The sequence below is a fragment of the Loxodonta africana genome, chromosome 11 (genome assembly GCF_030014295.1).
Source record: "Loxodonta africana isolate mLoxAfr1 chromosome 11, mLoxAfr1.hap2, whole genome shotgun sequence".
NCBI classification, from domain to species: domain Eukaryota; kingdom Metazoa; phylum Chordata; class Mammalia; order Proboscidea; family Elephantidae; genus Loxodonta; species Loxodonta africana.
Window position 1 is genome coordinate 71,996,005 of NC_087352.1, and position 13,813 is coordinate 72,009,817.

A 13,813-nucleotide genomic window follows, 5' to 3' on the forward strand; every position below is an offset into this window, starting at 1 on the left:
GATGGCTCTGATCAGGGCCACAATAGCTGAATCTTGATAGAATGGGAGAAAAATATTGAACAGAACTCAGACTCTTAAAACGTCCAGACTTACTGGACCATTTAAGACTAGAGGACTCCCGAGACTACTGCCCTTAGATACTCTTCAAACCTTGGGCAAAGCTAGCCTCTGAGGTTACCTTTTAGCTAAATAACAGATGAGCTCACCAAACAAAGAATAGCACCCATGAGTATTATCTCCTTTAAAAAATCATCTATATGAGATCAAGTGGTCAACAATTGCTTTAAAGCAAAGATGAGAAGGTAAGGAGATAGGGAAAGTAGACTACTGGAAACAGAACGACCAGAACTGAAATAATGAGAATGCTGACACATTGTGAAGAATATAACCAATGTCACTGAACAATCTGTGTAGAAATTGTTGAATGGGAACCTAATTTGCTATGTAAACTTTCACCAAAATCACAATAAAAAATTTGTTTCAATCCTTTTTTGACTTGGTATGCATTGCCAAAGGTCTTCAGAAAGAGGTGGAATCACTGACGACTTCATCTGGAGCATATAAGCAGCTGTGTCTTGACAAAGCATTAACAACTATTGAGATGTATCTTTTTACCAGTATAATCTTGTATACATGAAATATAATAGTTTCAACTTTAAACACTGACTTTTAAAGAATGTTGTTGTGAGCTGCCCTCAAGTCAGTTCCAAGTTAACTCCTACTTACGGCAACCCCATATGTGCAGAGAAAAACTGTTCCATACAGTTTTCAAGACCGTGACCTTTCAGAAGCAGATTGCCAGGCCTGTCGTCTGAGGCACCTGTGGGTGAGTTCTAACTGCCAACCTTTCGACTAGTAGCTGAGTGCATAACAACAGAATCATGATTTTATCCTTCAGAAGTGGGGGACGCAAGGAGATACCTACACATAATTTGTTCAGGGTTTTAACAATCATTTCTGAATACCTAGTGGCATTCTCAGAATTCAAATGTCACTCTCAGCAGTGATACTGGGATACCAACTGCATTCAAAAGAAGGATCAGGCTGGGGCTGGGCTTCATAACCTGGCCCAGCAATTCACTCACCCAACACTGATTTCCAACCACCTCCAGTGCTTAAAATGGGGTAAACTGCTCCCATCTAAAATGAAACCTTTACCAGTCAACTCAGAAATTACACACATAGGAATTCAATTTTAAGGAAATAATCAGAGATGAGCACAAAGATTTTTTTTTCTACGAGTACATATAAAACCGCATTACCAATTTTTTTTTTTTATTGGAAACTAAACATTCATTCATACAGGCATTCACTATTCATTTAAAAAAAATTTAAGTGCCATGCACTGAGGAAATAAACACTGAAGAAAACACAGCCCTTTCTCGCGAAGAACCTGGCACAGGGAGCAATGGTTACATGGATTATATACAGCCGTAGACAAGATTACCACACAGTCATTAAAGGTGGGTGTGTTCCAGGAATATTTAATGACTTGGAAAAGTATTCAAGATATTATATTTTAATATGCATAGAAAGTTCTGGTACAACACAAAAGATGTTAAGACTGGCTCCCTTTAGGCAGTGAAAAAAAGTGATTTGTTTTCTTCACCTTTTACCAAAATTCTGGGGTCATGGTGCTTTCTGCAATCTCGAAATTTATACACGCGCTCATTGTGTGATGACAACAGATGCTTTGTCTGTGATTTAAGGGAGGAATCATTGCCTCTTGGTCTTTCCCTCATTGAGTCTAGCTTTGTCACTGATAACCCCTCACAGCAATGTCACCCTGATGACGCAAACACAGCTTTAGTTTACAGCTAAAAGGAACTGCAGTGTGAAGATGTTTTAGGGTATGAGACATACATATACACACACACACCGATTTCAGTGACAAAAACAGTCCATATTACTCAGCTTTAACATAGGAAAACATGGGCTTTTCACTTCCACCACCACAGGTTACTTCCCAGGTTTCATACCTCTAAAAACCCCCTCTAGGCACCACCTACTGTCAACCACCCTATTTCCATCCTCTTGGGCCCAGCCAACCTACTAACCATCCAGGCCCCCCGCCATCCGCATCTGTGGGGAAATGAGGATTCTCCTCTCCAAGTAAAAGTTAGGGAGGAATGGTCTTCTAACGGTTCTAAAGTTCAAAACTGGGAAAGCTGCCCCTGAAGATAGGGGGCAACCGGTCATTATGTTACGTGGAGAAGCAGCTGGAAGGTGCTTTACTGATACTTTACAGAAAGGACTTCTCGAAGGACATGGCTTGGACAAGGAGACTATCCTTTCTCCTCTCCAAATCTAACTTTTATGATAATTTACTCATGCAAAAAATACTGTGAACCCAATTATGTGCCAGGCACTGTTCTAGAGTCTGGGGCTACAGCAGTAAACAAAACAGACAAAAAGACCCCACCCCCATGGAGCTGTGGGCTGGCCACTTAAGGACTTCGTAGTTCACTCAGAATGACAGGGCGGGCCAAGGGAGGCTTTCAGCAGAGGAGTGACAGGACCTGATCCTCTTTAGCTGATCACTCAAGTCCTGTTTCCTAGGCTACTCCTTCACATTAAAATCCACTGGATGCGCCATATTTGGTCTTCTCTAACCTTCCTCCCCCCATCAATGGTTATGTTCTAAGGCAAGGAGAGAACATCCGCCCCACCAGACATCAAGGCTGACTGTAAAACTACAGTGATTAAGAGCATAGTGCTAGCACAAGAACATATAAAAAGACAATGGAGCAGAAAGCCCAGAAATACAACCCTGGGTGTGGAAGTGATGCAGGTCAGAGACAGAACCAAAGACCATGCTCCCAGCCCTACACACACCCTACCTCCAGCTGCAGTCCTTCAGCCTGCTCCTTCCCTAGGGCTTCAGTGCCCCTGCGTATGAGCTGCAGCAGCGTGCTCCTTCTTGATTGTTCACAAGGCTTTCATGCCAAAGCACTTGTCATGGACTGAACTGTGTCCCCCAAAAATATGTATATCAATTTGGCTAGTCCATGATTCCCAGTATTGTGTGACTGTCTAACATTTTGTCATCTGATGTGATTTTCCCGTGTGTGGTAAATACCAGTTACGTTAATGAGACAGAACTCAATCTACAAGATTGGATTGTGTCTTGAGCCAATCTCTCTTGAGGTATAAAAGAAGCAAGCAAAGCGACAAGAGGACTTGACATTACCAAGAAAGCAGCACCAGGAGCAGAGTGTGTCCTTTGGACCTGGAATTCCTACACTGAGAAGCTCCTAGTCCAGGGGAAGATTGATGACAAGAACCTTCCTCCAGAGCTGACAGAGAAAGCATTCTCCTGGAGCTCACACGCTGTATTTGGACTTTGTGATAGAATAAACTTCTGTTTGTTAAAGCCATCCACCTGTGGTATTTCTGTTACAGCAGCACTAGATGACTAAGACAGCACCCTTGAAAATAATTATGCTTTCATTTAATAAAACGAAAGAGAAATAGGAAGGAAAAAGCATCGTTCAAACCAGTTGTTTCAACCCCAGCAACACGAGACACTCTGTGTGTGGCATGTTCCTATCAGCACTGGATGAATAATTACAACTATGGGAGGGATAGGAAGGGTGACCTCAAATCACAGATAAAACAAAACTGGTGCTAAAGTGGTACAGAATGTAATTATTATAAACTTCTTTAGTCAAAATTGTGGCCAGTACTAGGCAGCCACAGCGAACGGCTGCAGCATATTATGTAACCCCGGTTTTTTGCCGGAAGAACCTTCCTCATTCTCTTTTCCAAGGACCCACAGCTCAGAGTCTCCAACCTGCTTTAAACATGTCAGCATCTAGCCACTCACTAGGTGTTTATCCATCAATTCATTGCCTTAAACCCCAAGCCACTCTTTCAGTTGGATAAAACAGCCAGAAAGTGCCTCAGTTTTCTTCTAGTCTAAGAACTTCAAAAAACATCTTTGGCTTGTTCTGTGCACTCTTATTAAGACACTGGCACTTCGTCCCTTGCCAAAAAAAAAAAACCAGTAGACATTGTGCCAGTGTATCCTTATCAATAACAAAGAACCCGCCTTCTTGGTTTTCTTTTCAAGAATGCTAAAAATATTCAATGAGGTGCTCAAGAAACTGTCCATTTCCCTCTTGCCAATCCTAGGAGTACTGTTCTATACTGAACTATAAGTCCTTTAACATTTTCCCTTTTTTCAACTTGTTCAATCATTTTAAGATGATTTTTCTAACATTTTCCCACAAAGTCCAACGTTTTAACGTATAGGTTACAAATCTAACTGGTGAAAAGGAGGTGTGTGCCCAAGCTGCAAATAGATACAATGTATATTTCTTTTGTTACTATATGGCTCTAAAAACAGACAAACTTCTGGTATACAGATATTTTTGCTGATTCATAGTAATTTTTTTTTTTTTTAAAGAAATGAGCTATCTTCTCCTGTCCAATAGTTAATCCACAAACAGGTTAATCTGCCCATACAAAATCAAATGTTGACTGTAATAGTAAGTAATATCCACTTACATTTTCATATAAATTACACTTACAAATTCATACACTTAGAAATCCACTTATATTTTCATAATTAAAACATCACTACCATTCACTACATTCCAAGATGCCCTCCTGAGGTGTACCAAAGGTGGAGGCAGAGCTGGCTCACTAGGAATTAGGCAAGACCGTGGTGTGGTCCTGCATTATGTCATGGGCTGCAATGGCCATTGGGAAGCTGAGTGCTTTTATACTGGTGTCATTTATTCCAGCCTTAGCAACATCTCAGTTTAGTGATTAAAAGCCTAGGTGCATATACTAAAGCCACACATATAATATCTCTAGCTCAGCATTTCCCTACGTTGGTGGTTCAGTGATAGAATATCTCACCTTCCGTGCAGGAGATCCAGGTTTGATTCTGAGCCAATACATCTCATGCACGGCCACCACCCATCTGTCAATGGAGGCTTGTGTTGTTATGATGTCGAAAGGTTTCAGTGGAGCTTAAGACAGACTAGGAAGAAAGGCCTGGTGATCTCCTTCTAAAAATCAGTCAGTATAAACCTGTGAATCACCACAGCACAATCTGCAACTGATCATGGGATGGTGCAGGACTGGGCAGAGTTTTGTTTCATTGTACATGAGGTCAACATGAGTCAGGGGCCAACTCAACAGCAGCTATCAACAAATATTTCCCTTACTAAACTAACATTTTATGTACTGATCATTGCTGACTTCATCATAAAAACTGGCTGAGTCTAGAAAGAAATTCTGAACATAAACCTGATGTCCTACACTCTTTTTTCTAAGATCCTAGGGAGGACACAGTCATAGGGAGCCCTGGTGCAACAGTGGTTAAGAGACTGTCTGCTAACCAGAAGTATGAATCCACCAGTCACTCCTTGGAAACCCTATGGGGCAGTTCTACTCTGTCCTGTAGGGTCACTATGAGTTATAGGGTGGGAAAAGAAATATCAATGCAGGCACAACAAAAAAATGGTTAATGGTCAGCTGCCTCAGCCATAGCAAACATGCTCAGGACACACAGTGACATTTAATAAGAACTCTGATCACAGAAGGAACACTGTAATTTGTAACCCAATTTTTTAAGCTCTTTTATTAAATGTTTCAACATATGCAAAAGTAGAGAGTAGTATGGAAAAAAAAAACCCGCAGACCCATAAACCAGCTTAAACTCATGGCCTATCTTGGTCCTTCTATACACCCACCTATCTACTTGCCCCTCACCCTGGATTATTTTGAAGTAAATTCCAGACATCCTGTAATTTCATTTATAAATATTTTAGTATGTATCTCTGAAAGATACAGACTCTTATTTAAATGTAGCCACAATACTATTATCACACTTTAAAATTAATTTTTTATACTAGTCACTGCTTGAGTTTCCCAATTATCTCAAATACTTATTTGCAAAGTTATTTGTCTGAATCAGTATTCAAGCTGTACACAGCAATTGGTTGGTATAGCTCTTAAATCTCTTTTAACTTAAGGTTTCTTTTCATCTTTTTTTTTTTTTTTTCTTTGCAAGGTACTGTTGGAGAAACTGTAATTTCCCACAATTTAGACATTGGCCGCCAGGCGCTCCTTGGAAACTCTATGGGGCAGTTCTACTCTGTCCTGTAGGGTCGCTATGAGTCGGAACCGACTCGACAGCACTTGGTTTTTTGTTTTTTGTTTCTGATTGCATTCCTGTGAAGCTTAACATTCACTGTAACTTAATTTTCCCCAGTCTGTCTTACTTGGTTCAGAAACACTTTGCAATAAAAGAGCTAAAAACAGCCTGGTAGTCTCTGCAAAGAAGCAGAATGCTGACAAACCCAAGATGCTATCACTGAAGCTGTCTTATAGAAGTGGAACCAGCTATGCTGATTAGAAAGCCAATTGAAAGGCTTCTGGGACATTCCCAAGCCAGCCACAGGCAACAGGAACATCACTGTGAGATGAAGCACAGAGGTCAAGGCTGGTGACTGTCCTCCATCTGAGGACAGAAAAGATCCCAAGTGTTCAAAACATTAGAAAGAAATAAGCCACGGAGACAAATGAGGGCCAGAAACACGCAGAGATCAGAGTTTAACAGTAGTTACCAGGGGCGGGAGGGAGGGGAAAAGAGGGGAATGTTTGTTAGCACTGAGTTCTGTTTATAGGAATAGAAAATATGGCAATGGATGCTGGTGATGGTAGCACACATGATTGATGTAACTGGTGTCATGGAATTGTACATGTAAAAAATGCTAAATTGGCAAATGTTTTTACCTATATTTTTACAACAATAAAAAAAAAAAAAAAAGAATGAGGGCTGGGGGAAGGGTGTTCCTTAGTTGGACTCAGCATGTTAATCAGTTTTAAATCTGCCACCCTAAGAACTAGTATTTCAGAGTCCAGAGGGGAAGGCCGAAGGCAGTCCTGTTGTTTTCCAGAGGGACGCGGGTTGGACTCCGAGGACAAAAGGACAGACTCACAGAGCGTCAGCACTGGAAGGAACTTAGCAGAGCACAACCATTTAAGTTACAGCCCTGTGACAAGCAATGCAGTCGCCCACGGCCCCCAGACAGCATGTGCTCTGCTGGTTTTCTAATAATGGGACACAGTTGGCTACAGGCTTTGGAGTTAAAAAAAAAAAAAAAAGAAAACCTTGACCTTAAATTGCAGCTCCTCCACTTACAAGCAGTGTGGCCACAGACAATCTGCTTAACCTCCCTGTGCCTCAGTTTCCTCATCTGTAATTGAGGGACCTCATTATTTGCCTGCTAGGGTTGTGGTGAGGATACAATGAGGTTATGCATGGGAGCCTACAGTGCCGTGCCTGGCACAAGCTCAGTACATATTAGCCCCTTGCCCCCCAAAGACTTCTGCCTGTCTGTTCCAACCTGGATTCTTGCAGGCAGCCACGGCAGCACCTGCTGGATGTCTGGCTGGGTTACTGATGCAATCTGTGGCCATGCATGAAGCAAAGCCAACTGACCCATACAGGGTTCAATCCCATGATCCTGATCTCAACAGTGCAGCTCCAACCAGCTGAGCTAATCATGGTAGAATCAGATTCAACTGTTCGCAGATTCAACTACTCCCTCCAGTTCATACAACATTCTTAACAGTGTTGTCCTAAGATGCTATGACACAATACGTCTACCAACTTTGCTAATGAGCTCACCTTTTAAAAATATTAATGTAACAAACAGATGTATCCCTTAAAAGGCTTAATGTGGAAACTCACTAGAGCAATAATACCAGTGGATTTGTGTTCTATATGTACACCCATCAATGAACTTAATGCACACTCATCCTAGCACTCCTCAGCTTCAGGGGAACACTGAAGAACTGGGCAGCCAGATCTTCACCCTCAAGGAAGTTATCTGCGAACAGGCAGAGACAGTTTAAGAGCTCCCATGTACTGAGAGACTGGCCCAGATCATCTAATCCATGCTGCTCAGGCTGTAGTGTACACACAAATCACCAGGTATCACACTAAAACGCACATTCTGGTCAGCAGGCCGGAGAGTGTGCATTTCTCATAAGAGCCAGCGGATGCTGATGGTCCACGGCCCACACTTTGAGTAGCAAGGTTCTAATCCTCACTCCAATTGGCTATTTAACAGGTGGGGGATAGCTGAGGCAACCAGGTAACCTCAGAGGCAGTGAGAAAGGAATGAGCGCAGCACAGGCAGGGCTAAAGAGGGGCCGAGCCTGATCTAATGATAGGATACCTGCTGGAACGTGGACATGCTGCCCGGAAGGAGGACATTTAAGACACAAAAGTGGAGATGATAAAATATTTAAAGAAACAATAATGAGTTATTTAAAAAAAGAAGAGTTGCTAAGAGCTCACATCTGGTATCAAATGCCAAGTCTGGAGCTTCCCACCTGTGTGACCAGGTGACTTCCTTCAGCTTCTGGTCTGTTGTACTGTAAGAGTCAACAGTATCATACCTGGATCACTGGGGGAGATGGGGGGTAGGCTTTATAAGGTGATGCCTGTCTAGGATAATACTCAGCTCAGGCAAGCACCTAGGACATGGTAGCAATTATTACTGTACTGTCTACAGGTGGCCCAGTGGTTAACTCCTTGGCAGTCTGAACTCAGTCAGTGGCTCCCTAGGAGAAAGTCTTGGCAATCTGTTCCCATGAAGATTATAGCCTAGAAAACCCTATGGGACAGTTCAGCTCTGTCACATGGTGTCGCTATGAGTAGGAATCATCTTGAGGACATCCAACGACAGCTGTCTAGCTCACAGTGGGAACTGAAACACTTCCTGAACTAAATTAAAAAAAAATTTACCAAGTCATAATTGCCATTTGACATGTATGCTAGTTTTTTTAAATGTTCTACAGTTCCAGTTTTGTCTATCAAAGGCAAAAAAAAAGACTCTTTTGAGCTTTAAATGCCTTTACCATCAATTAATCCAAACACATTTTAAATTTTAAAAGTTCTCTGAGTCTAGTAATTCTGCTGTAAAGTTTTTTCTAAATTAGAGTCCTATAATGACTGTTTTTCTTGTAAAACATTAAACCAGAAACAAACACCTACTTGCGAAGGATTTGAAAACAAGGCCTCACCTAGTCCAGCCAAAACATATAACCACCAAGCTGTTCTGTGTTTTGGTTTTTTAATCTACCAATTTAGTTTTTTTGGGGGGGGGAGGTGGTTAATAGAAATAAACACAGTATATTCATTTTTGTCCAAGACAATAGTTATGTTAACTGATTGTCTTAATTATTTAGTGCTGCTATAACAGAAATGGGGCCCTGGTGGCACAGTGGTTAAGCATTTGGCTGCTAACCAAAAGGTCGGCAGTTCAAATCCACCAGACGCTCCTTGGAAGCCCTATGAGGCAGTTCTACTCTGTCCTGTAGGGTCACTATGAGTCGTAACTGACTCAAAGGCAACAGATTTGGTCTGATTTTTTTTATAATGGAAACACCACAAGAGGATGGCTTTAACAAACAGAAGTTTATTTGCTCACAGTTTAGGAGGCTAGAAGTCTGTCTTAGTCATCTTAGTGGTGCTATAACAGAAACACCACAAGTGGATGGCTTTAATGAACAGAAGTTTATTCTCTCACAGTCCAGTAGGCTAGAAGTTCAAACTCAGGCACCAGCTCCAGGGGAAGGCTTTCTCTCTCTGTTGGCTCTGGAGAAAGGTTCTTGTCTCTTCTGAGCTTCTGCTCCTGGCAATCTTCATGTGGCTTGGCATCTCTCTTCCCCCATCGCTGCTTTTCAAATGCTTGTTTAACCTCTTTTATATTTCAAAAGAGATTGACTCAAGACATACCCTACACTAATTCTGTCTCATTAACATAACAAAGACAACCCATTCCCAAATGGGATTGTAACCACAGGCCATGGAGTCAATTCAGACTCATAGTTACCCATTAGGACAGAGTAGAACTGCCCCATAGGGTTTTCCAAGGAGTGGCTGGTGGATTTGAACTACCAAACTTTTGGTTAGCAGCCAATCTCTTAACCACTGTGCCACCAGGGCTCCTCCACAGGCACAGAGATCAAGATTTCCAACATATATTTTGGGGGGACACAATGCAATCCGTAACACTGAACAACATCTAATAGAGTCAGCAGATATGAACAAAATTAGTACACCAATTAGGTGAAGAAAAGATGCACAGATTCACATTTGGCCAGGAAGGGCCTTAGAGATTTTCCAGCTCAGGCTCTCAGCACAGGAGTATCCCTAGGAGAACTTTAAAAATTAGAACCTTCTGAAGGGTTCTTCTAGGGGCTGGCTACATGGGTGTGTTCACTTAGTGAAATTCGTTCAGCAGCACACTGATGACCCATACACTTTTCTGCATGTGTTGTCTACTTCAATCGAAAGTTTACTCCCCCAGGGCCTAGAATGTGCAGGAGGACTGAGTGAGAGCGTCTCCATGTGCCCTTCCAAGGAACTTTCTGTCTTGTTAAGGCTGAGCTCAATGGGGAAGCATTCCCTGTGGCCCAAGAGACTTCACCCATGGCAGGGGCCTGAGGCAACAGCTCGTCGGGGACACCTCGGTTAGCTAACTCACAGCAGGGTTGGCAACTGTTCCCACTTCTGACTACAAACTCTACCAGGCCCGGAATTCTGCCTCAAGGCCCTTACTCATGCGTGAAACATTCACCAGCCCCCAGGCCAAGAAGTGTCTGGCACAAGAAGGTGATCTGGTAAACTCCAGGAGGAAGCCCCAGGAGGTACAGCGTCTGCCTGCCCCAGCCACATAGCTGGTTCAAGGAATGAGAATAGCACTGGAGTCTCGAGGTCCACAAGCCGGTTTGAATCTCAGCTCCTTACTACTAGCTGAGAAATCAGGTTATTTAACTGCTCTCTGCCTCAGTTTCCTTAAATGCCTACTTCAACGGTTTAAATGTCAAAAATTTTTTATATACAATTTACCACAATAAAATTAAAAAGAATACCAAGAAAAAAGTCTCCACCTCATGGAGCCGTGTAGTATTAAATGAGGGAACCCACTGAGCCTTGACAGAGCACACCCTACATACCAAGTGCTCAAAAATCACTAGTTATTTCTACCACAGGTGGGTTGTCCAATTCTGAGATTCCCTGCTGGAAATTAACCGCCATTTTAAAAATATGAATGTGCACCTAGGCACATGTTGTTGCTGTTAGGTGCCATCAAGTGGATTCCAACTCATAGTGCCCCCTGTGTCAGAGAAGAACTGCCCCATTAGGTTTTCTTGGCTACAACCTTTATGGGAGCATATCACCAGGTCTTTCTCCTGTGGAGCCAGCCGCTGGGTGGGTTTGAACTGCCAACCCCTCAGTTAGCAGCCAAGCGCTTAACCACCATGCCACCAAGGCTCCTGCACCTAGGCACATACCAAAACCAAACCCATTGCTGTCGAGTTGATTCCTACTCATAGGGACCCTATAGGACAGAGTAGAACTGCCCCCCGCCCACAGGGTTTCCAAGGAGCAGCTGGTGAATTTGAACTGCTGACATTTTGGTTAGCAGCCCAGCCCTCAGCCACTGCACCACCAGGGCTCCATACATGCCCTGAACTCTCTTTACAAACCCCTCATTAATCCAATCAGCCACTCACTCGACTCTAGATGTGAAAAACTACTGCCAAACATCCAAGTATTACTGTAGGGGTATGTGGGTGAAAGACTCGGGGACGGAGGGTGGCTGGTTGCTAGAGCTAGAGGTCAAGGTCTCTGTGGGACATCTTCTGGTTCTGTTTATGCCACAGGGGACATCTCAGAAAGTTCTGTGAGCCAGTGCAACTGCTGTGCTGTGGTTTCTGGTTGGGGGTAGGCACAGGGCAGTACTGGAGATTCAGGCCTTCCTCCCAGAAGACCAGAGATACCCCAGAAAGACCACTGGGCTATTCCATGGAACTATAAAATCTACTTTAGCTCCCAGCTTGAAAGGTCAACCCATGTCTATAGGGCTTGAAAGCCAAGAAAACCACTTCAAAGCTACAAGGCCACAATTAGGAGTCTTCAGTGGTTTCAACAAAAGATCACTGTAATCAGAGTCCATAATGAATGGAATGATGTGGAGGAAGCCCTTCAAAAACTTCGAACTGAATCCACCAATTGAGAAGAACCAAATTAATTTATAAAAGTGGTTCTGATAAGCTCAATCCATAACAGGTCATTCTGTCCCTCTATCGCCCAATCCACACACTTGTTATGGCCAAAGAGATTTCACATACAGTCTCCATCTTGTTCCAGTACAAAGTCATAAGGAGATGGAACTGCCCCATTCCTCATTCCTAAGGACGAGCTACCAATTAAGTAGAAAAGAAAAAGAGCTCTGATACACTAATAAAAGGAGAAAAACACCACTACCAAAGTCCACAACCTCTAACAATCTGTCCCTCTACTTCCATGGCAGGTGTACATCATACAGAAATCTGAAGAATTTTTAAAAATCAGTTTGGTTCTTTTCGGCATCAAGGGTTATCTTTTCCAAATATTTGTCAATGTTGATCCTCAAGGAATAAATCACTTCAAAGCTCTGATATGCACCCTAAGCAGAAAATGCACCAGGGAGGTAATTATTCAAGGTGCAGACAATCTGTTTAAGTGGGAGGAAAGGTTCTCCTGGGTAACGAAACGATTAGGTTTCAATGCCCAGCTCCTTGCAACAAACACTTTGCAAGATGCCTGTCCTCCCGCAAAGGGTTAAAAAAAGAAGAAAAGAACTCAACCTCTCAATCTAGTGGACTGAGAAGCCATTCTTCCCAGGGCACTCTCATTTCGGGCTGCAAGGCTGAAGCTTTGTGCGCGCGCCGCCCCTCCGCGCCCCCGCCCCTCCTCCCACAGCGACCGTTCCTCCAAGGTTCCCAAGGCCACCTGCTTCTCCTTAGAAGAAAAAGGGGCTACCCCAAGGGCCGGCGTAGCGCGCGGTAGGCGTCCTCGGCGGTGCTCCCTCCTCCCTGGGGAGGGAGGGAGGTGTCTCCGGGAAGCGTGCTTTGTCGCTAGGGTCGCGCGCCCGACCGCAGCGGCCCCAGAGGCCTGAGAGAGGCTTTCTCCCGGGCCCCGCTCGGGGGTCTCCTCCGAGGGTCTCCAGTCCCACAGGGAGCTGGTTCTTTCCGCGCGCCGCTGAGCGCCCGCCCGAGCCGGCTACCGGCGTCCGAGCTCCACCCCGCCCACCCGGCCGAGCTAACGGCGCGGCGCCGGGGAACCTTCTCCATCCCGCCTCTGGCCGGCGCGGCACCTGCTCGGTGGCACCCGCCCCCGGTTCTGGGCCGGAGCGCGGGTTGTCCTCCCGGCCGGCCCGGAGGGTCCCGCGCCAGCGAGTGGGAGAGGGGGGATCTGCCCTTGCGCTCCTCTCCCGGGGCCGCGCCCTGCGGTGCCCTCACCCCAGCGCCCACCGCGGCAGGGACTGCGACCAGGGGGCTCGCCCGCCCCTCGGGCCGTACCTTGTGTGGCGCCCGCAGCAGCCGGTGGACCCCGGCCAGCTGGGTGCCGAGCGCGAGGTCTTCCCGGAACGTGAAAAGCGGCGGCCGGCTGGGCTCGGGGAAGTTGGTGCTGTTGAAAGGGTCTGTGTCGTCCAAGAACTGCACCCGGCAAGCCAACGTGGCCATGATGCATCCCTGCCGCGGGGGCGCGGGCCCCGGGGTTAGCGGGGCCGCGGGCCGGGCCGCTGTGGTGCTGCGCCTGGGGGAGGCCGCGGCAGCCGCTCACTGGCTTGCGGGCTGGAAAGCTTGGGCGCGCCGGCTGCAGCCACTGCTCCGGCCGCGGGGGGCGGGGCGGGGCGGGGCTCCCTCCTTCCCTCCGGCTCCGCCCCTCCGCCGCCCCCCACGCTCCTGGCGCTGCTGCCCTGACCGCCGCGACCGGTTGCCCAGAAGAGAA

At 45.3% G+C, this 13,813-nt stretch overlaps 1 protein-coding gene across 1 annotated transcript in view; it reads right to left on the reverse strand.

Moving 5' to 3' along the window:
- The window catches only part of LOC135232859 (FH1/FH2 domain-containing protein 3-like), a 236,060-nt gene extending 222,491 nt beyond the window's left edge, over positions 1–13,569 (reverse strand). The window contains exon 1 of the mRNA XM_064294596.1: positions 13,381–13,569. Coding sequence (XP_064150666.1) covers positions 13,381–13,545 — 165 coding nt within the window. The 5' untranslated portion in view covers positions 13,546–13,569. The remainder of the gene's footprint in view (positions 1–13,380) is intronic.
- Positions 13,570–13,813: the final 244 nt, after the last annotated feature.